The following is a 27416-nucleotide window of genomic DNA, read 5'->3' as shown; positions in this document are numbered from 1 at the left end:
TTTTCCAGTGATTGTTCCTGACCTAGGAGAAGCCCCTGAGAAATCTCATCGTTCATAGCCTGCAGCTAAATGGGCATCTGCAAGCATCGATGGTGGGGAGACGGCAGGATGGCATGCAAAGTCTGATTAACCAGATGGAAAATTCCACTCCTCTTCATCACAGCATACCAGGCTGAAGAACTTGGGAAGCAAACCAGCAGTGTGTTTATCTGCTTGCCAGGCTGCTGCTCTGCTTTGGTCCCATTGTGTACATTTGCCAGGATACCTACACTATCTGCTCAGCCCTCTTTTAGCACAGTGATAAGAAGTGCCTCTGGAACAGTATCTTGCACACTTTGCTGTGCTTTGAAATATTTTTAAAGCACTGCTGACGGTCAATGCAGTGCAACATGAAGGGTGAGGCTCCAGCATGGGGACCAACAGAACAGACCTCTCCTTTAGCTCTGGACATGCTGAGCACAAGAAACCTGTTCCCTGATGCTTGCACTCCTTGCACCTCTGCTAAGCGACCAGCTCTGGACATCTCCTTATCCCAGGTTAACTCAAATCCTGTAAAATTGGTTAAACCTACAGACTTACAGGCTCTTCTTACTTGAAGATATGAATGACAAAGTGACTAATAAATGCCAGCCTTTCAAGAATTCAGGAATCCTGGCTGATGCCGGGATTTTTTTGTGCCCTCTCCTTTGACTTATTTGCCCCTCTTTCCGGTGCTTTTTCACACTCAAACACACTCTTACCTCTCTAATCTGCAGTTGTGCTCACAGCAGGCTCGTTTTGTTCCCTGTGAAGAGGTGAGAAAAGCGTGCGAGTGTCTGGGCAGAAATGCCTTGTGCTACAATGTCACTCAGGTCACCAGCATACAGCCAGTGCTAACCAATGGGAATGAACCCCATGGGAATTATGCAGCTTTAAATCCTGGCAACTATGCTACACACTGTGAATGTGCTATTGCTGGTTCCCTTGCAATGCTGTGCAATTAAATGATACAAAACCAGCAAATAAAGTATCCATTATTAACATATAATATTATCTAGACTGTTCCCTCTAACACTCCTATACAATGGAGCGTCTCACTTGCTGATGGCCACAAGGCACCGCTGCCTCTGATCACGGCAGGGAAGAGAAAATGCAGAGCAAGTGCCTCCACGAACCGTCCCTATCCGGGCGGGGTGCGGGGAGGCCACTCGTCCACCTCGGAGCGGAAACATGCTTGGGCACTGCCAAAGAGGGGAACGAGCCTCAGGAAAGACGTGTTCTCTGAGGGATCTTATTTAGGTGCGCAGAAACAAGGTTATTTAGCAAGGCTTCAATTCCATTATATGCTTCCCTTGGATGAAGTTTTATATGAATATGTGTTTCATCCACATGTTTAAAACACTGTTTCAAAAACCACTTGATGGGAAGGTCTGTTAGCACTTTCCGAGTAAAATAATTTGAAATGTGGTGTCAGAAAAGAGAATGAAATTTAAAGAAGTTGTGCTTGCTCAGTCTAACCAACCAGGCATTGATCACAAAAAAATTACATACTGAGTTCTGGTTAAAATATGTATTTTGCATAGCTGTCAGAGAACATGTAAAAGATTGATAGAAAGCAGCGGCATAACCAATATATTGCCTTAGGCACTTCAGCTCCTTTACAGTCCAAGAGCAAGCTGCTTTTTGAATGTCAGAAGTGTATGAACGTCTGTTCACAAAACCTGGATTAATGTAAAATCTGAAAGGACAAAGTATATTAGTGATACCTCTTCCCCTCTTCCTGTGATAGTGGAAAATGCACTACGTCTCTGAAAACCAAAATTAAAAAAGAGTATTTTCGATCCTTTCAAGTCCCCTAACATCTTTAATGATTCCCTGAATCGGGAATCCTGCCCACATTTGGGATCTCCTGTATGATTAACAAAGTCTTCATGCAAAATTGAGCAGAGTATTACCTTTACGGGGCGCTCACCATACCTTCAAATTGTAGACCTGGAGTAAAGCTTGTGCAGGGCTCGGGGGAAGGGGGGATTTCACTCTTTCAGGAACCAAGCTCTGAATCAGGTCGAATCACAGGTTCTGCCCACTTCCAACTGCAGGGTAACGCCAGGCACCTAGCTTTTGAAGATGGAAAGAAAGCCTTTGGAGAGGAGGGGTTAGCCACAAGCATCATATCCACAGCTCGTTCCTTATTCCTTCTTTGTGCCCGTGACCTCCGCCGGCCCCAGCGAGCGAGCGAGGCCTGTTCCCCGCCCAGCCCGGGGCCGCTGCCCAGGCCCGGGGCACGGCGTGAGGGCCGGCTGCGGACAGCGGGGTCCGGGTTAGGCCCCGGCGCTCCGTGGAGAGCGGCACGGCTGGAGCAGGCGCTCGCAGGGCTCGGGGAAATGCCGGGCACATGCTGGGCTGCAGCGGGAGGACACAAACACGAGCCAGGAGGCCTTGATAGGGCAAATGTGTGCTAATGTCTTTTCAAACAATTCCATGGATTGACATATTCGAAATGGGTCTTAATTCTCCCCTAACTTCAAGCAGCAAGTTTGTTATGGAGCCCAGACAGCCCAACTCCTGAAACAGACAAGTGGGGGACTCAGCACAAGCCTGAACTTAGGAACTTTGGGGTAAAATGGCACTTTGAAGGGGGAATATGCAATAGGCAGTTCGGGAAGGCTCTACCTTCCTAGTACTTCAGACAATGGGGAAAGGAAGAGGGCAACATGCGGCCGGGAATTTGGGATTAAAACAGAGGCTGCACCCTCCAAAATATCAAGAAAGACCCCACAGGGATATGTCCCAGTGGACTCTCTCCTTTATGATTTTAATAAACTTGCAGGACTCCTGTGAAAAATGTGTATTTTATGGTTGGCTTTTCACAAATATTGAAATCAATATTGTATGTGCTGTGTTATAAAGTTATGCTGTATTAATTTTATTAAGTAGTGTGTTAAATATAGTTTTGGGTTATAACAAAATGTTAAAATAGAAACTATGCTATGTAAGATATTTTTTTAAAGAAAGGACTCACAGGGAGATAGCAGCCACAGGACACCTAAATCTTTCAGAGAAAGAGAATTTATTGCTCTTTTATCAGGAGAAATGAACTTCTTCCCTCCTTGCTCTGCCATGGAGACGCTGGTTAGGATTAAGAGGAAGAAGCTGATGATGACCAGGCAGAATCCTGTGTTTGAATGGAATTTATGTATCATGTATGAGATGTATGAATATGCAACAGGTTATTGTTTTTAAGGGTTAATCCTCTGTTAATGTGGGCCCTTTTTTGGGCTTATGCTGCCCAGAAAAAGGTACCTGGACTGTCCATAACTCGTGTTTCTATTGTCTTATATTGTCCTAATCCAAATTGTCCAAATTATTATTACTCTAATTACATTATTATCTTTACAACCATTTTATTAGTATTAAACTTTTAAAATTTTAAAAATTAGTGATTGGTGTTTTTAACACTCCTCTGTCTCTTGTATGGACACTGGCTTTTCATAGCGAGATTTTACACACAATTTCTTCTCTGCCAATTTGGAGGAACCAATTTCCACAGACTTGACTGTGGGTGAAAGCCAATGAAACAATCTGCCATGTTACTCTGCACTTTTCATAGCCTGCCTTCACTATTATAGCCATATCATCTGCAGCCTTCCTACCTCCATCAGGATTACACTATTAGCAAGGAAGAAATGGCTACATAGGCTCAATTCAGCAGTCTTGTATTTCTAATTATTTTAGGCCAGTGAGGTACAAGGCAGTCAGCAATGATGCTTTGCAGAGAAGAACAATACCTGAGGAAGGTTCACCACTGTCCTGCATCTTAGATGCCTGATTTTCCACTTGCAACATTTCCTTTCTGGCTCTAGAAATAAAAAAGTATCAATAGCATGGGCCAGCTGTCCTAGACACATGTTGTGGCTCTGATCTGCTGGAAGCTGATGGATCTCATCAGTAGAATGGCAAGAATAATCAGAATAATCTTTGTAGAAAATGCTCACTTTTTCTGCTTTGAAACATGAAAAGTTTGACTGATGGATACTGATACTGGATTTGTACAATGCTGCTGTGAAAGTCTGAATAAGGTTGTTTGGCAAAGCTGAGGAAGGAGGCTGACAGTACATTTTGAGTGTGTTTTCATCTAACTTTAAAGGTCCTGAAAGCTTTTTTTTTTTTTAATTAAAAATGAGCAGCAAAAGTGTTCCCTTTGGATTTTGTTTACATCAAAATTCATGTTTTCATATTTCAGGAAACTTTTTGTTGTACAGAGACAGTTGCCTCCTCTGCAAAATCTCACATCTGAAAGTTCCTATTGTCCCCCCTAGCACTTTCTCATTTCAGTTTGCACATGAGCACTTAGCTTGGAAAAAGGGCAACTCACCTTCTGAGATGGCACCCAGCAAACATGGTGCAGAAGGAAACATACCACTGATCACATCCAGCATGGGAAGTGACACCCCATCCATGTGTGGCAATGGAAGCAAGGAGTGTGGCTGCTATGGGCACAGATATGCAAAGCATGTAACAATTTGGGTATTTGTGATATTTACTGAACTGCAGAGATCAAGGTATTTTTGCTGGAAAATCAGTCATTATGGTTACAAACACTCTCCTCACTCTTAGTCCCAGACAGGAATGCAAAAAGCTGTGCTGTCTAACCCTGCAGCTCCTCCCCTAGGGAAGTCTATTCCATCTTTTAGAGCCTTTTGGAAGCTTCAGTGGAGCTAAGGGGCTTTTGGTGCTCAGGGGGTTCCATGCAATGACCCCTCTGCTTACACTGGCAGACCCCTCTTCAAGGGCAAGTTGCAGAGGACTGTCCAGTTCAGCTCCCTGTAATGTGCTGTTTTCTGGCAGAGTTGGCAAATGTAGCATTGCTGGTTTCTTAAGTTTCCAGTACAGGAGTACAGGGTATAAATTGGCCAGGAACATTTGGTGCCATCTACTCTGAGTGGTGCAAGGTGCCTGCATTATTCCAGGTGGTATGTTGCTGCTAGGCCTCTGCTTGGCCCCAGAGTAAAGTTTTAGAGGCAGGGAGCTGGAGCTGGTCCCAATCTGTCAGTGAGGCTGGTGTTGTTGCTTGTCTATATCACTGCAGGATTTTCATTACTGACCATATTTCTTTCCTGTACAGCTCTGACATGCTGATATCCCATTGCATCTCTTGCACAGTGCCTACTGTGTAATCTTCCTGGAGATAAGATGTGCTGGTGTAAGTGGTAGCAAGAGCAGGGTCAAGGTAGCCTTCTGAAAAGTTATCTGGGCTCTCTGCACTAGCCTTCTCAAGTGGCCATAAAGAAAATTGATTTGAAAAATTAGGGCGGGTATGCTGCCATCCTGGTACCTTGGGATCGTCCCCCACACCCTGACCTCAGCATTTCCAGCACCCTGACCCTTCATGCTTCCTGGTGTGAGAGCATGTGCGTAGCCTGTCCACTTCAGCTGAGCAGAAAGCTGCTGTGTCCATGCCTATTGCCCCCAGAGGCTAAGCCTGCCATGGTGTTAACCAAGGAAGAGTGTCTTTGAATTCATACTGGAAAAGTAAAAACACATGGGAAGCCTGTGATGAATTGCAGCTGCTCAGGGAGGGTCCTGAGAGGGGTCAGGGTTGCTCTAGTTAATGGCTAGCATAGGTCTAGTGTCCTTGTTGACAAAGGTGTAGTGAGTGCCCTGCTCAGCATGGCCAGAGGAAGAAACACTGTTCCTGAGATGGAGCCATAACTGAATGAGATGGCTTCATTTGTGTGCTTCAGATGTTTCTCTGACATCTCATGTCTAAAAAGATGCCATTTAGAATACAAGATGGAATTCAATACTCAGTGATTTCCCAAGAAAATATTCTAGGTAATCACAAACTTATTGCAAAAGTCACACTGGATAACCCAAACTAGCAAGAGCCTTTGGGACAGACACTGATCATGAGGCACATGACAACCATCCCCCAAAACTTTTATTTCCTCCTTAATATGCACCACAGTTTTAAATGTCCAGAGTCTGCAATTCCAATTTTCCAAATTGTAGTTGATGATATTTTTTAAGTACTGGATTGAAGCTAAGACAGGCCTCAACTGCTTTTGTTATGTTCCAGGATGCTGAAGGATCTTTAAAAACATAATGAAGGTAAAGATTGAAGAGACCCAAGGTATTGATTGCTTGAAGGTGTTATCAGCAAGCCTGGCTGTTTAATAATTTCCCTGTAAGTCATTCTCCTGCTGCACAACCTGCAGAGACTTGAACCCATGCACAACCTTGCCTCAGACTCCATTGGCCATTGGACTTCCTACCTCTCCAAAGTTGCTAAACCTCTGGGTGAAGGTTGGGGGACCACAGCCCTCCCTCCCACCGTCAGCAAGAGCAGGTCTGAGACCACCTGATGGAACTAAATAGGCACAAATCTATGGAGCCTGATTAGATGCATCCTAAGGTCCTGAGGGCTGATGTAGTTGCCAAGCCATTCTCCATCCTATTTGAAAATGGTGGTCAGGTGAAGCCCCAGTGACTGGAAAAAGGAAAACATCAATCCTATTTTTAAAAAGGTGTCGTGCTTTTAAGTCCAGCTGGAAATTCAGCCTTATACAGCCTTACAACCTCCTTTCACCCCCTCCCATAAGAGACAAACAAAAGTCAGAGACAGCAATTTACTGGAAACAGTAATGTGATGAGAACATGAACAATACCAGCAACAATTTTAATAACAAAAGTATACAAAAAGAGGGTGATTTACATTTAAAAAAGTGCTCAGGGACCAACCAACCAACCCAGCAGGTGCTGCATGGTTCTGAGACAATGAGGAAAATGGCCTCTGGGCCTACCACCTTTTGACCCCTTCTTTCTCAAAAATTAGAATCCCCCACTTCACCCCACCTCCCTTGACTTGAAGTGGATGGTAGAGAATGACAACCTGGTCACACCCACACAGCTCCTGGCTCTGCCTTCTCATAGCTACTGCAAGAAATTAACTCTGTCTTGACCCATGGAACTCTGTACCAGTGACTGTCACCTGTGTGCCTGGGAAGGAGTTACAAGTTAGGGAGGATGCCCATGCACAAAAAACTCAAGATGCACTCAGAATTGCAAAGCAAATTAATTTTATTAGTTGCACTAGCAATTAATACATGCTGGCCCCTGGATTCTAGAGAAGCTGCTGAACAGGAGAAGGAGATGGAGTATGGCTCCTGAGTGGGAGGGGCAGGGAGGCAGCACACCTTCAGGGCATCCCCTGGATGAAACCAGAATGCATCATGTCTTCCTCTCCCCTCCACCCCAGGATCATACCTTATACCTCTTCCTCAGGAGTGGCCAGTTTCAACATCATCTCACGTGGGGCCAGTGTGTGAGATGAGGTCACAACAGGCCATGATAACACCTCCAGGCCAACAATGGCTTTATTCTATACTATTCCCCTTTCACAAGTTGAATCCCCTGCCAGGCGACCAATACATAGTTTCATTTCTGAAGGTTAAAGTCTTACTAACTAAAAATAAGGTCTTCTTCTACATTATCTTGTTAACATACATAACAGCGGACCAGATATGGCAGGCTTAGACACATCTTTGGTCCCTGATACAGAAGGGACTGGAGCAGATCTTCATGGAAGCATATTAAGACACATACAGGACAAGGAGTTGACCTGAGATGGCCAGAACAGCTTCACCAAGGGCAAGTTGTGCCTGACCACTGTGGTGGCCTTCTATGTTATGCTATGCTACTGCAACAATTGTCAAGGGAAGATGACCAATTTTGTCCACCTAGACTTCTGTAAAGCTTGTGACATGGTCCCACATGGTATCCTTATCTCTAAACTGGGAAGACATGGATTTGAAGAGTGGACTATTTGGTGGTGTTGTGGTTTAAGAATGGTATTCTCCAGTTTAGTACTCCTGCTGACACTATGTGCTGCTTCCCCTCCACTGCCCTCCAACTGGAGGCTCAAAAGACAAAGATAATGGGTTGACATAAGAACAATTTACTGGAAACAGCAGTGAGATAAGAACATTAACAGCAACAATATTACTAACAAAAGGTACAAGAAAAATAAATTATTTACATGGCAAGCCCCCCAGAAAAACCCCTACCAGACCATTCTGTCCACCATGTTTTCTTGGCTGGGAGAAACCCCTTCTCCCTGGACAAGACAGAGAGTGTATCTCTTTTGTGTTGAGTAACATCCAGACCTTAGCCGCACTCTCTCAGCTACTGCAAAAAATTAACCCTGCACTATCTGAAACCAGGATAGGTGGTTAAGAAATTGACTGGAGTCCACAGCCAGAGGTATGTGGTCTGTTGAGAAGTAAAGTTTATTTATAGAATATTAGAAATTAATTATGTAGGTTGAAGTTTAATTGTAACTTGCTTACAGTTTAGCATGAGTGGGCCCTGCTCAAAGCTTGACTTTGAGGTGAGCTGTAAATGAACTCCATAAACATAAACAGCTGAGCAGGGGAAGAGGTAAAGATCTGGAGATCTTCAGATAAGAGCTGAGACTCTGGAGCGCCCCAAGGTTACCCCAAGCTGGAAGAGAAGAGCAGTTAATGGTCTGGTCACACGGACATAAGGAAAGAATCCAACGAGGTGTTAGAAGACCCCAGATCATAAATTGCCATTGGACCAAGGGGCATGTACAGAGCATGTGAAGAGCATGTGAAGGTCAGGTGCACAGACTGTGAGCAGATAAAAGCCTAGGAGTTGTGCTGCTCAGGGTCCCTCTTTGGAGGCACCAGCTCAAGCTGAAATATACTGGCTGCCTCATAACCTTCTCAGATGAGAAGGCCCTGGGATGACCTCAACTGCAGCCTTTCAGTGCTTAAAGGGAGCTTGTAAGAAGAGGGGGAGTGATTTTTTACACAGACAGATAGTGATAGGACAAGGGAGAATAGTTTTAAACTAAAAGAGGAGAGATTTAGATAATGCTGAGTACTTAGGAGGAAATTCTTTCATGTGAGAGTGAAGAGGCCCTGGTACAGGTTGCCCAGAGAATCTGTGGCTGCCCCATCTCTGGAAGTGTTCAAGTCCAGGTGGGATGGGGCTTGGAGAAACCTGCTCTAATGGAAAGTGTCTGCCTGGCACAGGATGGAATGAAATGGGCTTTAAGGTCCCTACTAACTCTAACCTGTCTGTGATTCTACGACTATACACCTCCAGATTAAGGGTCTTTCTTCTGTGGTCTTGTGTAGAGCCTTCTTTAAATGTTGATAGGCCAAAATCCCAAGGTTGGGTGCTACAACACAAGGTACTCAAGCAGGTACCCAGTCAGAGATGCTAAACAGAGAGGCGAGAACACAGTGAATTGTATAAGCATAGCTAAAACCATGGAAGTACAATTTTTTAGTAAGAAATTGTGAAAAATCCAGTGCTTGCTTCCCCATCTAGTGGTTATATTCAGAAGGAAGAATGTTCCAGTAAATATAAGCCACCAGTCTCTGGAGTAAGTGCATGTGCATGCAGTAAGATCAGACACCACAATGTGCTCTCACATGTTTTCGCACATTGATCCTATTTAAATGGACAAAGAGTTACAGTTATAAGTGTCCATCTCCTCTTCCCCTTCTACTTGCCCAGTTCTTTTCAAAGAATCTTTTAAGAGTGAAAGAAATCAAATATATCACAAAATCATATAAAGCTATAGATAGGGCAAGACACTTTAAGTTCCTGCTTGAAACAAAGCTGTCTGCAAAGTTAGATCAGGTTATTCAGTTGAACTTGATCCAGTCCAATTTTAAACTCTCCAAGGATGGAGATTCGTCACCTCAGTGAATATACCAACTCAGTCCATATACCAGTACTGTTCCACCAGTGTGGGAACTCACTTGAAGAAAACAAAGTCCTAGCAAAAAAAATGCTTCCAAGTCCTGGCAGGGAATGGGAGGGCAGCTCCCCTTTTTCTTGCATACTCTGATGTCTGCAGAGGAAGATGCTGTTTGTATTTCAGCTCTTAGGTTGTGCCAAGAACAGGCTCAAACTGCCAGGGTTTCCCAGCAATGCAGGGTGGTGAGAGAGATTTCTCAGCTTTTTAGTTCAGGCCCTGAATAGCTCTAATTACGGACAGCCTTGCTCATGCTTTCAGGCTCTAGAGTCCTGGGCCAGTGTGCCTGGAGAGTCACAGCTCCAGAGTGGCACTGACATTGCAAGAATTAGAGAAGTGAACATTAGACTATGAATGCTTCTAAGGAATTTCTTTGTATTTGTAAGTGGACTTAGTTGCCCTTGTACAGATGCATTTTGCGAGAAGCAAGCCACAACTTGTAAGAACCCAGCTTGCTTCCTCTGAGAAAAAACATCAGGAAGGTCACTTTAATGACTCTCTTGTAGTGTTTTTAGCCCTTTGGCCCTAGGTCTTGTGTTTTGACAAATCCCTTCAGTCCCTCATGTCGAACAATCCTTTGCTCTCAGGGCCTCATAAGCTTCCTTCTTGTTATCCCAGATCACCATCTAGTGGGTGCTGGAGATCCCACCACAGCCAGGGAGGAGGGCTGTGCCATGGCCTAAGGACACCAGGCTGATTTTTTGAGCAGTCTTTAAGTGATGTCTGAATGAGCAGAGTTGAGTGCCAGCGGGACATCATTGGAATTTTGAAGTTTCACTCAGCTGGGCTCTTGGTTACATACAAAGGGTTTAACAGAAAAAACCCTTCCCTTTTGTCAGTGGTGCCTTGGCCCATGTTGTTACAAGATCTGCAGTTGAAATGGCATACAATTCCTGGAAAAGCTGAGTAAGCCTGCAAATATCCCCCTATTTTTATAAAGCCAGATTGAGTTCTAGTGTGTTGAGCATGTAAGTAGCTTCACTCGTGAATCAATTCACTCACAGGACATATTGATCATTCCACTTTAGCAAGTATTTTACCTGTGAGTTTTCACACTGAAATTATTGTAAGTCCTTGAAGATGAGGATACTAGAAGGAACTGAATTTTAATAACAACCTGAAAACCTTCTGTAACTGCACTAGATGCCAGAGTAAAGACAAGATCTAGACTGTGTAGCTGGTTGGTTCCTCAAAACTGTCACAAGATGATGTCTTTCCTTACAGTTGGAGGAAGATTGATGGCTCTCTTTCCTCAGGGAAAAGATTATGATTCAGTCTTTACAAAGAAGGAAACAAATGCTTCATAAGAAATCCCCTGCTGAGTTAGAACCTCTGAAAACATTAATGGTAGTAATCAACATCACTGTCATGTTGTTAAAGACCCTCAGACATGGGGTGCGTGGCGACCCCACCCCGATTAATTTTGGGTTAGGATTACATGCAACTATTAGTTTTCAGGGATGAACCACTGGCTTCACATTGCATGTTGCCTGAAAACAGGTTAACAGATGTATTTTTCTTTATTCTTGCAATTTCCATCAAAAAAGTGTTTGAAAATACATGGCTTGGCCACTGCTCAGTCACCCAGTGGCATTAATATAGAAGTTTCTGGCTCAGGGTCATGATGTCACAGGAGGTGTGAGCTGCCACAAGGGAGAGTAGGACCTTAATAAAATACGCAGAAGTAGATCTGTAAGACCCACAGAAATGGTCTGGCAACTGGGAAAGCATGTGACATTTGGTTAGTTGAGTGTGACATAAATCCATGCTGCTGTTCAAAAAGGAAGCCCTATTCCTCTTAAGGTTGCTTGTCCTTGCCAGCTCCCCCATGCTGGAAAGAATGAGTTATCTGAGAAATAACTTCATCTGTTCAGAAACAAGTTAAAAAATAGGTTTCAACTGAATCAACTTCAGCAGAACCTAACTTACACAGAGTCCTGGATATATTTCCCAATTAATGAGAATAACTGTACTGCTGAAAATCATAGAGATGTTGATAGAATGGACCTCTGGAGTCCTCAGGTACAACTTTCTGCTTGATCCAGGTCTGCTACCAGAAGCAGACAAGATAGTATATTAACTGACCTACATGGTGTGAGCATCTAGAATCTGCCATCTTGTCCAGGACACTGATAGAGCAATAAAGATAGAAATGAGACAGCGATTACCTGTGGTGCTGTCTTCACTCTAGAGCATCTGTTTCTTTTTTTGCAGATGAATGCTTATGACAATGGATCAAAATGCCACTGTCACGCTATGGAACAACTGTGAATGCTCCAGAGTCTGAGTCCATCCAAATGATGCTCTCAGAAGCAGAAAGTCTTCAAAGTGGGTTGGTTTTGGCTGGAGTTTTCTTTGTGAGATAGTGGCTTTTTGCTTTTGTGGGTTTTTTTTGTTTGTTTGTTTGTTCATTTTTTTCTTTTATTTGTTTGGTTTTTTGTGTGGGTTTTTTTTTTGGTGGAATTTTTTGGGTTTTTTTTTTTTTTTTTTTTTTTTTTTTTTTTTTGAGAGAGCTCAGCTATGGAAAAATATTTAATTTGTCAAAGTCATAGTGACTTTTAGGCCATGTCCCCTTAGAAATACTGACCTAACAATAGTACTAATCAGAAAGTATGGCATTTATAGTATCTTAATGGCATGCACCCAAAATAGATTCTAGTTATATCAGCAAGTTGACAAGCTCATAGGGTACAGATAACTCTTGTAATTAATTTCTAAAAGTCACAAGAACTGTGAAGTTGGTATAGGTGGAGTTTACTTTTTATTGAAATAATAAATTGCTAGAATCACATCTATCCTGGTATTACTACAGATTTACTTGAAGGTAAATTAAATCATAATCAGAAACCTCCCAACACTGTTAGGATAAAACTGTTAATTTTCCTCTCTTATGTTAATGATTCTGAGAAGTATGGGCTCTAATTAGAACATGTATAGAGAACACACTGTGACCTGCTGATTCTTCAGTGTATGCAACTTTCTGAGGTACATTATTTCTAAAACACTCCCCTTAAATAGGTCACATCACTCACTATGCTGGTACCACACATTCATTAGAGAAGCACAGGACAGCAATTCCTATAATTAAAGTTGCCCAACATTTTCATTATAATAGCATGTTCACAGTTTCTTATAGGTTTAATAGGTCTTAATGTTCTAAAATGAAATTTTCTGTATCGGATCTCTGTATCAGAATAAGTACTTAAGTAATTGTTGTTATTTTAGACACATAATAAGTACTTACTCTGACTCTCACTTTTCAAAACCAGTGTTTGGCTCAGTTTGTAGGACATGTCTGCTTTGAGAAAGAAACTTAATTCCATAAAGACTGGAGCTAAGTCAGCCATGCTGCATATCCCTGAAAATTACAGTTCTTGTGTCAATAAAAGCAGGCTAATTCTTTTGGTTAAATTCTTTGCAAATTGTCTGCACCAAATGTTCCAGGGAAAAGGCACAGACAAGGTCTAGAACCACACACAGACTCAGGCTGCATGCAGACATCATGCAGCTGCCAGCACTAATGTCCAGCCCTGTAAGCTCCCAGTGGATATGCATAAAATAAAAAAATCTTGCAAAGCTATTCAAAGTCTCAGGTCATGATCAGAGGATATGCTAAAATCAGCTTTAAGTCATCTGGGATCAAATGAAAAATGCTGCAGCCCCAGATAACTGTGGATTCCATGACTGGAGCTCTACCCTCAGGGAAAACAGGGATGACTTCTTCCGGACCATGTAGCTTGTTGACTAGTGGTAAGTTTATTTAAGCCAGGGAAGCATGACAGGACCCATCTCAGGTGAAAAGCAAGACTCTTAATGGTATTTTCCTTCTGCCTTGGTAGCTGGAGAGTGAGAGTTTAAACAGAGCCTCCTGCTGCTTAAGTGCCCCTGGAATGCAGACGTGGTCTTCACTGATCTCCAGGACCTTTTAAAGCTGATGGAGTGTCAAAAACATCAGCCAGCTTTCAGCCCCCTCCCACACAGCCCACTGGATCCCATGAATTCAGCTGGGCTCAGAGTTCTCAAGAGGTCTTTTACTTGATCTTGTCTCTGAATCCTGTCTCAGAGCTCAGAGACCTGAGCTTGGTGAAACTGACTTGGTGGAAAGAAAGGATTTCCTTGGTGGAAAGTAAGACTAGGAAAGCTTTTGAAGTCCCTTGGCAGTGTCAACTCTAGTTGACCTTTGGATTTCCTAACACCATCTCTGCATGCTGAGGAAGTATTCCTATATTCTGCTTCAGTAGTCTGTCCTTGTTTCCATCCCATGTATAGTTTTTTTGTATTCATTCACTAGTTCTATGTTTACCAAGTTTGTCTCCCAACACATTTACTTACTCCTCTGATTGCTGGGGCAGACTGTTCTCATGCTTGGAGGAAGTCCTTAACAAACTGCCAGCTCTTTTGAGCTCCTTTGCCCTTCAGAGCTAACTCTCACAGAATCTCACTTCACTTGAATAACCCAAAGTCATTCTCTTGAAGGGGCTTCAGTCTGCCATTTGTCTTTGTCACTCCTCTCAGAACCTTGAATGCCACAATTTCATGGTTGTTACAATGAACATGACATGTCCCCAGATGTTCCTCTCTTGGTCATGAGTACCAGATACAGCTGGGTGTCCAGTTGAAAGAGATGGCCTGTCTAGCAAGTGTGGCAAGAATTTGTCCCTAAGACACTTTAGAAAACATGTGGATTTCTTGTGCCCACTGTCTTGCAAATTCAACTGGTAATGCAGCTTGCACTAGCAATCATAAAACTCCAAAGAGTATTGCCTGATTGATGGAAATATTCCATAATATGCTGAAGATGGACATTTACTTACAGACAGGTATTTTGTATTTAAAAATAGGTATCCTGTGTGGTGTGATCAACATGCTGGAGGGAAGGGATAGCATGCAGAAAGACCTGGACAGGCTGGAGAGGTGGAACTTAGGAACTTCTACAAGGCCAAGTACAACTCCTGCACGTGTCAGGGCAATCCCAAGAACAAACACAGGCTGAGGGGAGAAAGGATTGAGAAAAGGCCTGGGGAGAAGGACTTGTGGGTGCAGGTGGATAAAAAGCTCAACATGCCCCAGCCACAGGCATTGGCACACAGAAACCCACCCTGTGCTGGCCTCATTGCCCAGCATGGGCAGGAGGGGATTCTGCCCTCTACCCCAACTCAGGTGAGACCCCACCTGCAGAGCTGCTTCCAGCCCTGGGGAACAACAACAGGAGGATGTGGAGCTGCTGAAGCAAGTCCAGAGGAGGCCACAGAGATGCTCCAAGGGCTGGAGCCCTCTGCTCTGGGAACAGGCAGGGAGAGCTGGGGGTATTTAGCCTGAAAAAGAGAAGGCTGAGGAGAGAACTTAGAGCCTGGTCCAGTAACTTCAGTGGCTTCAAGAAAGCTGGAGAGACTTTGGACAGAAATCTAGAATGACAGGACAACGGGGAATGGCTTCCTTTTGCAAGAGGGCAGGGTTAGGTGGGATATTGCCAAGAAATTCTTGGCTGGTAGACCAGAGAAGCCCTGGCACAGCCTGCCCAGAGATGTGGTTGACCCATCCCTGGGTGTTCAAGGTCAGGTTGGATGTGGTGTGGAGCTACCTGGTCTAGAGAAAGGTGTCTCTGTCTATGGAAATGAGGGGAATGAGATGGACTTTAAGGTTCCTTGGAAGCCAAATCCTTCTGTGATTACTCTGGTGGGGTTTTTTTGTTTGTTTGTTTTGTTTTTATTTCGTGCCATTCATTTATTTGTAAGAAGTTTTGTCCATTTTGCTGTTATATTCCTGATGGGCAATTCTCCTAGCAGGTAAACCAGATGGTTTCATTTCATGGTACTTACAAAAGGAATCAGGAGCCTGGCCCTTGGATTCTGCCTTACGCTAGTGTGATAGCTTGTGAGGGATGTAGTCAAATGAAGGGCACTGTGCATGCTGCTGTTAAATGAACCTAGAAGCAATCACTAGGGGTAAGATGAAAATCATTAATTGCTCAATTCCTACGCCCTGTGCCAGCTGCTGTTGAGCGCAGGACGTGGCACCAGGAGCAGCTCATGGCCTGCCCGCCTGGGCTCCGCAGCTGCGGGAAGTGCAGACGGCAAGGCCGCGCACGGGACGGAGACGAGCGAGCAACTGGCCACTATCCGACCGCCGCGGTACATACGGTGCGCGGGCAGCAGGGAGCGATCGGGCCAACGGGGGCCCCATAACGAGTCGGCCCGCGGGGACGCTGCCCAGACCGGCTGCCCGGAGCTGCAGAACCGACTGGGAACCGACTGAGAACCAACAGGGCACCGGGCAGCACCCCCGCCTCAGATAGGGACGGCTCCGCGCACGCGCAGCGCCCTCCCGTAGCGGCCGTAAATCGGAGCGTGCGCGCCGCGCGGGGCCCGCGGTGAGCGGTGTCGTCCGGCCGCGCGATGCATTGTGGGCGCGGCTGAGGAAGTAAAATGGCGGACCTGGCGAACGAAGGTAGGCGGGAGTTGCAGGCGTTGCTACTCTGGCCCACAGCGGCTCTGCGCCGCCGTGAGCCTGGTCTAGTCTGGCTCGGCCTGGCCCTGCGATCCACGTTCAGGGGCCAGTTCGGGAGCGCCACCTCCCCGCGGCCGTCCTGGTCCTAGTGGGGCGAGCGGCCGGACAAAGGGAGCGCCTTGGTCGGGCCACCGCGCTGTCCGCGAGGCGCGGGCGGACGAAGCCAGGCTGGGGCCTTCGTCCTTAGGTGCCTCCCGCGGGTTGGTGGCTCTGGGTTCGCGATGCGGCGATTCCCGAGGCCGGTGGCCTGGGGCCGGTGCTCCCTGGAGGCGGACAGTGGGCCCGGCGTTGGACATGGCCCCTGGAGCGCGGTAGCGAGCGCTGTGTCTTGGCCCCGGCTCTGAGCCGCTTTGTGCCCCGCCTTGTCCACTTGCCTTTTAAAGTTATTGTCCACTGCTTTGGTATTACTGTAAATTTTTCCTTTGGTTGCACTCATGTTAGTACTTTGTTTAGTTCAAGGATTGATTGAAGGCCTATGTAAAACAAGGCAGGGTGTCATAGTAGATGCATTGTATTTTTTGGAGCTGAAAACATCAGAGGTGGGCTAGTAAAGTGGCTTCCATTTTTTCTGAAGAGCAATAGAAGAACCTGGGCTGCAATACTGCAGTATTTGGGTATACTGCCCCAAGGTGCGTAGAGTGGTGTTTTAAGTGGCAGTGGGTATCTATATTTTGCCTTTAGGAATGACATATGTCTCTCAGTGTTTTGGCAAAAGCCAGTTTGCCCAGCTGTCCCTGTTGTGTCTCATCATTCCTCTCAGCTAATGGAACTGGAAAAGAAATGCCCAGCAGGAGGTGAATGAAAATGTATGCGAGGCCCCTTCTTTCAGGACTGTTTCTTACTTTGGAACTCAGTGTTAATTATTGTTCTGATATTAGTGTTAAACAACAGGAAGCAAATAAATGTTGTAGGTGCAGCCTTTGAAGATGAAGCATACAAACAGCTAAAAATACAATTACACTCAAGTTAACAAATCCTGTGATGTGGCATGGCTTGGCCTGTTGGCTTCCAAACTCAAGGTGAGTTGTCAGTGCCTGAGGAGGCATGATAAGTGGTCTCAAGAATAGTAGTAGCCAAATCTGTAATGACTATTTGTGAGAAACTTAACATCAGTACTTAATTTGTATACTGCCATTATAATGACCTTATAATAAATTTTAATGGGTTCTTTTGTTCTCTTAAAATGAGAAGCTTGGCAGTAGCTATCTTAAGTCATGCAATTCCCTCACTTTACCTCCCCTTTCTGCTGGGGAACATTAAGCTCAACAGTTTACCAATATTTATTACATCTTTTGATGATGACTTGCCGTCTGTTTCTATCTCTACTTCTCTTTTCCTGCAGGGTCTTGTAGACTGTCTAGGATGGCAAGGGGGAGTTTGATCCCATCCTTGTGCTCCTTTCCTGCCTCCAGAGACTTGTCTCACCTGTAAACCTCTTTAGTTTATACTCGCCTGTCTTTTCAGAGTTGTCATCTGTTGCTGTCATTCAATTGTCATTCAATTTCTTCTTGCAATAAGAATGTGATACAGTCTTTCCTCAGATGAAGTAAGATAAGCTTACTTTGGAACTGTTGTCTCCTCATTCTAATATCATTGACTGTTGCTAGTTTTGTTCCTTTCAGTGCCATTTTTGAGGTGTGTGTTCTTTGCATAACAGTGGAAGTACATGCACTTCCTGGAATTCGCATCTTTCTGCTGAAACTCGGAGAATTCTGTAGTCTTTCTACTTGGCTTATTTGCAGTCTCTGTCATGGCAAGGATCTTCTCAGGTGACTGTTTTATCCTCATTCTTCAACACATCAGTTAGTTTTATTTTTCCATTGTTTAGGTGAATGCTTTACTTTCTTGTGCTCAGGTATTTTAATCTAAATGTATGTAGTAAGTATTTTGGTACTGATAATGTTCATGTTCACAAAAAAGTGTGATTACAGCGAAGTTCTTAATGTTCCTGAATCTTGATTATCTGTACAACAGTGCTGTCTCAGTCATACTTTGTTCTTAGGTGTGAACTAATTATTCTTTGACACATAGTCGACACAAGTACCTAGAATGAGGTTTCAGTCATTCTTGCAGACTGTTTTTGTTTGGTGTGTTTAAATAGTCCAGTGGACAGACAGCTTTTACTGTCTGTTCATGCAAGTGAAACTCAAGATTTTTACCTGTTTGATTACTGCAACAAACCTTTTCCTGGCCTTGAAAAGTGCTGAGATTTGTGTGGCTTATGTCCTCTCATCTTACTAATATAAAGCTCTTCTAACCTGTAACTTTTACCATGACACCCATCTTTAAATTAATTGATTGATGCTTCTAATTCCAACAGTATATTAGGTACCTTTACCTTCTAGGTTCTGATATCTCTCTTAAACTATTGAATGTCTTAAATCACTGCTGAACTGTCAGTACTGCCTCCAAGTAATCATTCTACCAATGTCCTTTGTAACTTTGAACTATTTTAATGGATGATCTTTCTGATGTGTTTTTTCAAAGCTACAAGCATTCTCTCTAATAATTACTTCATTTTTTGTCATTCTTATTGTTCCTCAAATAGTTTTCATCCACTTATCTTTGCTTTGTTTCTAGTGAGTTGATGAAACTGCTCCCCTGCCTCTTTATATTGAAGTGATGACCAACTGTATCTTGACAAGACAAGGTTATTGTTTAAGGGGGTCCTCTACTGCACAGAAGGGGGCTGAAAGATGACATAGTCCTAGTGACACTTTCTGAAGAAGTTTATACTGTGAAGTTTCCTAGGAGCAGATCCTGGTCTTGGCATTGCCTGTCATGGTGGGAGATGAGTTGATAAATGGGGAGCTAATGAAGAGGAGGAGAGAGTAGCTTCTCTGTAGCTGTGTGAAGTTTGATTGACTTTGCTGCAAAGATTTAGTGACATGGTAATAAAGGTTTTGGGGACTGTCATTGTGAGGGTGATAATTGAAAAGCAGAGGTTTAGTCTGGTAAGCACAATTGTTATTGGTACTATTGTATTAAGTAGTTACTGAATGTTCTTAGAAACTTTCTTTGGAGTCTTTGGTACTTCACTGCCACATGTGTGAAGTGTCAGTTTTAAGACAATCCAGCTAGAATACCAAAGAGAACTAGCACCTTCCTGTTGGTCCTATATATTTATGGGAACTGGAATGCTTTTCTCATTAACTTGTGGCTAAAACATAACTAGTAATTTGCTTGTCTATAACTTACTGCTGAAGCTGCATTTTTAAGACAACAGACTTCCCTTGTGTGGGGAATGAATTACTTAATCTTCTCAGTGGCTGAAAGGTGATACAGATTTTTCTCAGGGCTAAAATTTGATGGATGTGTTAGCATTTTCCTTTCAGGAGGTATCTGCAACTTACTTGGCTTTATGAAATTGCTGAGTATACAGTTCAAAATCATAACATGTTTACTGTATGTAACTGCCTTTAATTAATTAGAGGCTAGAGAGCGGTGGTGCAGGAAGGGACCTGGGGGTTCTGGCTGATGGCAGGTTGGATCTGAGTCAGCAGTGCCCTGGAGCCAGGAGGGCCAACTGTGTCCTTAGGGGCATCAGGCCAGCTGGGTGAGGGAGGGGATTGTGTCTCTGCTCTGCACTGGAGCAGCCTCACCTTGAGTTCTGGGGGCAGTTTTGGGCACCACAGTATAAAAAAGACATTGAGCTAGTAGAGGAGTGTCCAGAGAAGGGCCACAAGGATGGGGAAGGATCTAGAGGGGAAGGTGTATGAGGAGCTGCTGAGGGCACTCTGTTTGTTCAGCCTGGAGGGGACTGAGGGGAGACCTCAATGCAGTCTTCAGCCTCCTCATGAGAGGCAGGTACCAGTCTGTACACTCTCATGACCAATGAGAGAGCCTGAGGAAGCGGCATGGAGCTGAGTCAGGGGAGGTTTAGCTTGGATACCAGGAAAAGGTTTTCCACCCAGAGGGAGGTTGAACATATAAGACTTTTCAGGGCAGTGGTCACAGCACCAAGCCGGGGTTCAAGAAGTGTTTGGACAATGCTCTGTCATATGGTGGCCTTTTTGGGGTGCCCTGTTGTCCCGGTTTAGGGCAAATTTGGGAGAAAACCGCCAAAGGGGTTCCTCTAGAAAGCAGATTCAAGCGGCCCCTCCCCCAACTGGTTTATGAAAGTATTTCCTTGGAGGAGAGTAGAAAAAACCCTGCTTATTTAACAGGCAAAGCATTCACCAGCACAAAAAATGAGCAATATTAAACAATAAAACCTCTTGCCACTCTGAAGTGATGACAAACTCAGAAAGACCCCTTTGTGGGCTGTAGCTTGGCTCACTCAGTCTCCTATCATTCCTCTGGTGATGGAAATGCTGTGGCCCAGGCCCTGGCAGGCCACAGGTGTGAGCTGCTGGTGCTCTTCTGGGTGTTCAGTCCAGAGCAGGTTTAAACAGTTCCAGGAAAAAGAAAAACCACAGTCGGGTGAATTTGCCTCAGCAAGCTAAAAACTGACTAAAAGCAAAGGAAAGCTCTGTCCGTGCTGCAGAAAACACAGTCCAGGAGAAGGATGTAGGGGAGGAAGAGCAATTTCTGACAACAAACTCTGTGCTTCTTCTCTCCCCCGCTTTGCTCTTGGAACCAGTGTTAATGGTGCAGAATTTATTTCTGGGCTAAACAGACTAATAGCGATACAAGCATCATAAAATCACCTCTGGACATTTCACCCCTTATCCCCATATCGTCAGCTTACTACCAAAGCTAATCTATATTCTAACTCAATACGTAATTTATATACACAGTATACAGCTATATACAATGACAGTGACATTCAGCAGACTGTGATATTTACTCCTAGTTCTCACCCAACAGTCAGATTTCCCTGAGGTACGTCTCGTGTTGTTCCATATTTTTGCATTATCTACCATGTGTAACCTGGTCCCTGAGCAAAGACAATCCCACAAATGGGTTTCTCTGTACTCAAGGCAGAATTCATCCAAACTGTCTTTCCTAATAAACCTCTGACATGTGCCACTGCGACTTTGTCTACTGTATGCAAGAGCAGAGGTTCAGATTGGATAGGGCCTGCTTGGTTAATGAAGCCTCAGGTGTTAACTAACCAGGTGGCTTTTGCTGGATGCTGCTCCCAGTTTTTGAAAGATCCCACACCCAATGCTTTCAAGGTGGTTCTTAAAAGTCCATTGTACTTCTCCACTTTGCCTGCAGCTGGTGCATGGTAGGGGATATGGTACACCCACTCAATGCCATGTTCCCTAGCCGAGGTGTTGATAAGGCTGTTCTTGAAATGAATCCCATTGTCTGACTCGATCCTCTCAGGGGTACCATGCCTCCACAGAACTTGCTTTTCAAGGCCCAGGATGGTGTTCTGGGCTGTAGCATGAGACACAGGGTGGGTTTCCAACCATCCAGTGGTGGCTCCTACCATTGCGAGCACCTAGTGCTTGCCCTGGCGTGTCTGGGGCAGTGTGATGTAGTCAATCCTCCAGGCCTCCCCATACTTGTACTTGGACCATCACCCACCATACCAGGGGCTTCACGCCCTTGGCCTGCTTGATGGCAGCACACGTCTCGCAGTTGTGGATAACCTGAGAAATACTGTCTATAGTTAGATCCACCCCTTGGTCTCATGCCCACTTATAGGTGGCATCTCTGCCCTGATGACTTGAAGCATCATGAGCCCATTGAGCTAGGAATAACTCCCCCTTGTGCTGCCAATCTAAGTCTGTCTTTAACACCTCTATCTTTGCAGCCTGGTCTATGTGCTGATTGTTTTGGTGCTCCTCATTAGCTCGACTCTTGGGGATATGGGATATGACTGATTTTCACAGTTAGTTTCTCTGTCCTGGTAGCAATGTCTTTCCACTCTTCACCCACCCAAATTGGTTTTCACTTACGCTGCCAATTAGCCTTTTTTCACCTTTCCAGCCAAACCCACAGAGCATTGGTTGCCATCCAGTGTAGAGCTAGAGCTTTGGCCACTTCTCAACTTTCAGCAATGTCCAGGGCCAGTTGAACAGCTTTGAGTTCAGCAAGTTGACTTGATCCACTTCTCCTTCAGTAGCTTCTGCAGGCTGTATTGGGCTCTATCCTCTGCTTTCTGCTTTTGTTTCATCCCTACAATGCAACAAGAACCATCAGTAAAAAGAACGTAACGCGTTCCTTCTACTGGCAATTGGTTGTATGGTGGAGCTTCTTCAGCACATGAAACTTGCTCTTGTTCTTCTTTGTCAGTGACACCAAAGTTTTCACCTTCAGGCCAATTTGTAATTATCTCCAAAATCACAGGGCTATTCAGTTTTCCAGTATGGGTGTGCTGTGTGATGAGAGCAATTCACTTGCTCCGTGTGACATGGTGGGTAGAGGGAACCTTTGCTGTGAACACCCAACCCAACACCGCTAGTCAGGATGCCAGGAGGAGTTGTGCTTCAGTGCCAGTCACCTCTGAGGCAGCCTGGACTCCTTCATAGGCTGCTAAAATTTCTTTCTCTGTTGGCTTCAGACCCTCTGTAGCTTCGACTCCAAAATCCTAGTGATTGACCTCGAGTCTCACCAGGCATCTTCTGCCAAAGGCTCCAGGACAGACCATGGCCCCTGGCTGCAGAGTAGTGCATGTTCTTCACCTCTCTGGAGCTGTCCTGACTGGGCCGAGGGCTACTGCATGAGCAATCTCCTGTTTGATCTTGGCAAAGGCTTGTTGCTGCTCAGGGCCCCACTGGAATTGGTTGACCAGGTAGAGAGGGTCACAATCTGGCTGTACTCAGTAATGTGCATTCTCCAAAAACCTATGGCGCCTGGGAAAGCTTGTGTTTCCTTCTTGCTGCTTGTTGGAGATATCGCAGTGATCTTGTTGATGATCTCAGTGGGAATCTGACACCATCCATCTTGCCACTTTACCCCCAGGAACTGGATCACTTGAGCAGGTTCCTTGACTTTGCTCTTCTTGATGGTAAAACCAGCTTTCAGGAGAATCTGGATGATTTTCTCTCCTTTCTCAAGCATTTCTGCCGCTGTGTTCATCCACACAATGATATCATTGATGTACTGCAGCAGTTCTGGAGCCTCTCTCTTTTTCCAGTGTTCAGTCGCCCCAGGACACCTTTGCAGGGCCAGGAGTTGGACTCAGTGTTCCTAATGAGTCCCTTGCAACTCAGCATATTTTATGATTTTATGAAAACACAGAAGGTGAGCAAACTGAAGTAGTTCCTTTTAGACTCTTCAGTATAATTTCTTTACCGGACTTGTAGGATGCTGACATTGCTTCTGTGTTCTTTTGGTGTTGGGGGCGAGGGGTTGGGGGTTGCCCTGATTGTTTATGCTACTTGTCTTATGGCAGCTTTTGGACAGAGGAAGATCTGCTGTTCCTTTGAGCGAAAATGTGTCATTCACCACTGACTGTCTGCAGACTTTAGAAACAAGATTTTTTTTCCCTATGGTGACTTCAGATGGATTAGTGGGTACGAAGTTAGGCTGAGTGACATGCCCAAATAATTCACACCCAGACACCATAAAGAGCTATTTAATTGACAAGACAGGGCTATCTAAATGCTTTAATACTTCTTGTGAACACTTTTTTGAATTCTTTATATATATTTTATCTACATTACAAAATAGTTGCCCTCCCTCATGGCTTTTCCCTCTGATATGAAAATAAGCTACTTTTTTGTTTTCTGACTTGTAACATTTGCAAAAGTATCTCTTTTCACCATGTCAGTTCTATTCGCATGACATCTCTTGTGAAGATTGGCCATAAATTATCCAGTTGTGTTTCTTGTTTCTGTCATAGCTGGATTTTGCTTGTGGAAGTCTTTCTGCAGATAAGCTCTTAGTGGCAGCTTGCTCTTTTGTTGTTGGCTATTGGAAGAGAATCTTGTGTTATCAACACCTTTTGAATTTTTTTAATGCTGCAAGTCATCTATATCTCTTCATATGTTACATTTAGCATGATTATTCTGCTCTTTGTAATGTAAATGGTGAAAAAAATTCCCCAGAAAATTTTTTGTGGCCTGTAATGTTCCAATAAGCATAATTAAACCTAAGTTTGAACTTTTATTTTCTTGACTTTTAGATAAGTGTTTCACAAGTGACAAATTACCACTATGACTATTTTAAGTCAGGTAACAGTCTAATTGCTGTTCTTTTTAACTCTTGTTCGTGATTCACAGGTACACTTTTTCTCTCAGGTGATATATTACAAAGAGTTACAGTTGGAGTAGCTGTTCCCAAATTGTACGCTTCTGGTGTCGAAGAGTGCTTCTTGAAATTGAAGCATGGGCTTGCTTGCCAAGAATTTGCTTTGTAGATTTTTTTTTTCCCTGCCTCATGTAGTTTTCCATGTCATCAGGCACTATTCCATTTCTAAATGTAATTTGGAGTAAATTTAAAAAGAAAAAGCATTTGAAACATTGTAATTCTTAGCTTTAAAAATAAATTCTTGTCTTAATAACGTGGCTACAGCAGATCTGGTGAGGTCTGGAAAGTTGTTTTCATGCCATGGTTCCCTCTAAAATTTAAAGATTAACCTGAATTGTCAAGACATTTGGTGATCTGGGTTGCATATCTTGTGAGGAGACTGGGCATGTTCAGCCTAGAGGAAAGAAGTCTTCAGAGAGGCACATCTGGAGCTTATCCAGGTCTGTGAGGAAGTTGTTAGAGAGACAGACCCAGGCCCATCAGAGTGGTGTATGTTGAAAGAACAAAGACAAAACGTGAGAGGTGGAATAAGATGTTCAGACTGGAAATAGGGGAAAGGTTGGGTTTTTGTGGTGGTGGTAGGTTTTTTCACCATAGGTACAGTCAAGCAGTAGAGAAGAGATTACTGTGGGAGGCTGCTCAGTCTCTGTCCTTGGATGTTAAGACCAGACTGAATAACCTGATTAACCTGGCCTGACATCATAATTGACCTAATTGAAGCAGGAGATTGGACTAGAGACCTCCAACCTGATTTATGCTGTATCCTTATGGTAGAGGCAAAATAGGCTCAGCAGTGAAGAAAATGACTGCTTTTTTGGCCCTTGTCACTGCTGTGCCATGAGATATATACTCTGTGAGCCTGAGAACTCTACAGAGATACACACTCCTGCAGGTGTTTATTTCTGTTTTCATAAGAATCCATAGTTTGGGTTGGAAGAGACCTTTGAAGACATCTACCCCTCCACCCATCCCCATTGTTCGCAGACACCTTCCACTACACCGGATTGCTCCAGACCTCATCCAGTCTGGCCTTGAATGTTGCCAGGGTTGCCATCCACAGGTCCATGAAGCAACCTGTGGCAGGGCCTCACCACCATTGCAGGGAAAAAATTTTTCCTTATATCTCATCTAAATTTACCTTCTGTCAGTTTGAAGCCATTCCTCCTTATCCAAAGTCCCTCTACTGTGGAGCCCCTTTAGGTTCTGGACCAGGCTGTAAGGTCTCTCCAGAGCAGGCTAAACACCCCCAGCTCTCCCTGCCTGTTCCCAGAGCAGAGGGCTCCAGCCCTTGGAGCATCTCTGTGGCCTCCTCTGGACTTGCTTCAGCAGCTCCATATCCTCCTGTTGCTGTTCCCCAGGGCTGGAAGCAGCTCTGCAGGTGGGGTCTCACCTGAGTTGGGGTAGAGGGCAGAATCCCCTCCTGCCCATGCTGGGCAATGAGGCCAGCACAGGGTGGGTTTCTGTGTGCCAATGCCTGTGGCTGGGGCATGTTGAGCTTTTTATCCACCTGCACCCACAAGTCCTTCTCCCCAGGCCTTTTCTCAATCCTTTCTCCCCTCAGCCTGTGTTTGTTCTTGGGATTGCCCCGACACGTGCAAGAGTTGCCTTGTAAAAGTTCGTTGGGTTTACATAGTGTCACCTCTCCAGCCTGTCCAGATGGCATTCCTTCCCTCCAGCATATCAGCTGTGCCACGCAACTTGATGTCATTGGCAGACTTCCTGGGTGCCCTCAATCCCACTGTTCATGTCACCAAAATAGATATTAAGCGGTGCTGGTCCCAGACTTGGTCTCCACTTGGGCATCGAGCTGTTGACTGCAAGTCTGAGTGCAGCCACCAGCAAATTCCTTATCCAGGGAGAGGTCCATCTGTTCAATTTAGAGACAAGGGGTCTCCTTCAGTACAGTGTCAAACGTTTTGCACAAGTCTAGGCAGACTGTCAGTTGTTCTTCCCTTGTCCACCAACACTGTAAGACAATCATAGAACGAAATTTGTCTGGTGTGGTTTGTTTTACGTGAAGCCATGTTGATTCTCTGCAATCACTGCCTTATTTTCCATGTGCCTTAGCAGAGTTAGCTCCCAGGTGGAGGGTCATGGAGTCTGCTCTATGATCTTGCCAGGTGCAGAAGTGAGGCTTCCCAGCCTGTAGTGCCCCAAGCCTGCCTTTTCTTCCTTTTTGTTAATGGGGGTTATGTTTCCCCTTTTCCAGTCACTGGGAACTTCCTCAGATGGCCACAACAACTCAATGAATGGAGAGTGGCTTGGCCACTTCCTCTGACAGTTCCCTTAGGACTCATTGGATGCATTTTGTCAGTTCCCATGGACTTGTGCACCTTCACCTTCCTTAGATGGTCTCAAGCCTGTTTTCCTATAGCATGTGGTCCTTCATTCTGCCAGTCCCTGCTGCTTTCCCCTTTTATATCTTGGTTTGGAGCACTTCTTCTTGGTGAAGACGGAGTCGGAAACATCATTGATTACCTCAATATCCATGGAAACCAGGCCTCCTGTTTCTTCCTGGAGAGGGCCCACGTTTTCCCCAGCCTTTCTCTTATCACCAATGTGCCTACAGAAGCTTCTTGTTGCCCTTGATCCCTTGGATTTTTTTTCAATGAGTCATTTCATGCTGCAGTAAAGGTCTGACACTTTGTGGCTGCTGGAGGTGCATCATGTGAGTGAATGTTTTGTTTAGCTGTGGGAAATATGGTTGACAAGGGGAGTTTGCTACAGCTACTAGTGGTCACATATCTAGGTTAAAAATCTCATAGTAAATAGTATAGGTGACTTGAAGATAATATCTTTGCATGAGCTATGGAGTATTTTCTGTTTCTGCATTTTGATTTCCACAGCTTGTGAAGGAAGCTCAGCAGATTTAATAGTACATGCTTTTCTCACAGCACATAGGGCATTTATCAATAGTTAATGACTTGATGGTAAAATATGTTAAAGAAATTTAATTTAGCCTGTGAAATCCAGCTCTTGAGGTTTTTAT

General features: G+C 44.5%; 2 protein-coding genes across 12 annotated transcripts in view; one reads left to right on the top strand and one right to left on the bottom strand.

Moving 5' to 3' along the window:
- Positions 1–2243, bottom strand: part of LOC102070487 (excitatory amino acid transporter 4) — a 39887-nt gene extending 37644 nt beyond the window's left edge. For 3 of the 8 annotated variants that reach the window (XM_074528724.1, XM_074528728.1, XM_074528727.1), the window contains exons 1-2: positions 1957–2243; positions 741–784 (exon numbers count right to left, since the gene is read on the bottom strand). The gene's annotated coding sequence lies outside the window, so the exon portion shown is untranslated. The remainder of the gene's footprint in view (positions 1–740; positions 785–1956) is intronic. The other 5 variants (XM_074528725.1, XM_074528729.1, XM_005494215.4 and 2 more) reach the window with 3 other exon arrangements.
- Positions 2244–16078: 13835 nt separating this feature from the next.
- The window catches only part of RANBP3 (RAN binding protein 3), a 52148-nt gene continuing 40810 nt past the window's right edge, over positions 16079–27416 (top strand). For 2 of the 4 annotated variants that reach the window (XM_005494214.4, XM_005494213.4), the window contains exon 1: positions 16079–16219. In XM_005494214.4, coding sequence (XP_005494271.1) covers positions 16198–16219 — 22 coding nt within the window. In that variant the 5' untranslated portion in view covers positions 16079–16197. Of the gene's footprint in view, positions 16220–17252; positions 17299–27416 lie in introns of those variants that run through there. The other 2 variants (XM_074528964.1, XM_074528963.1) reach the window with 1 other exon arrangement.

Source organism: Zonotrichia albicollis, chromosome 29, assembly GCF_047830755.1.
Source record: "Zonotrichia albicollis isolate bZonAlb1 chromosome 29, bZonAlb1.hap1, whole genome shotgun sequence".
In the NCBI taxonomy this organism is placed as follows: Eukaryota; Metazoa; Chordata; class Aves; order Passeriformes; family Passerellidae; genus Zonotrichia; species Zonotrichia albicollis.
Note: the sequence above shows the minus strand (reverse complement) of the source record. Positions and strands in the feature narration are given on the sequence as shown.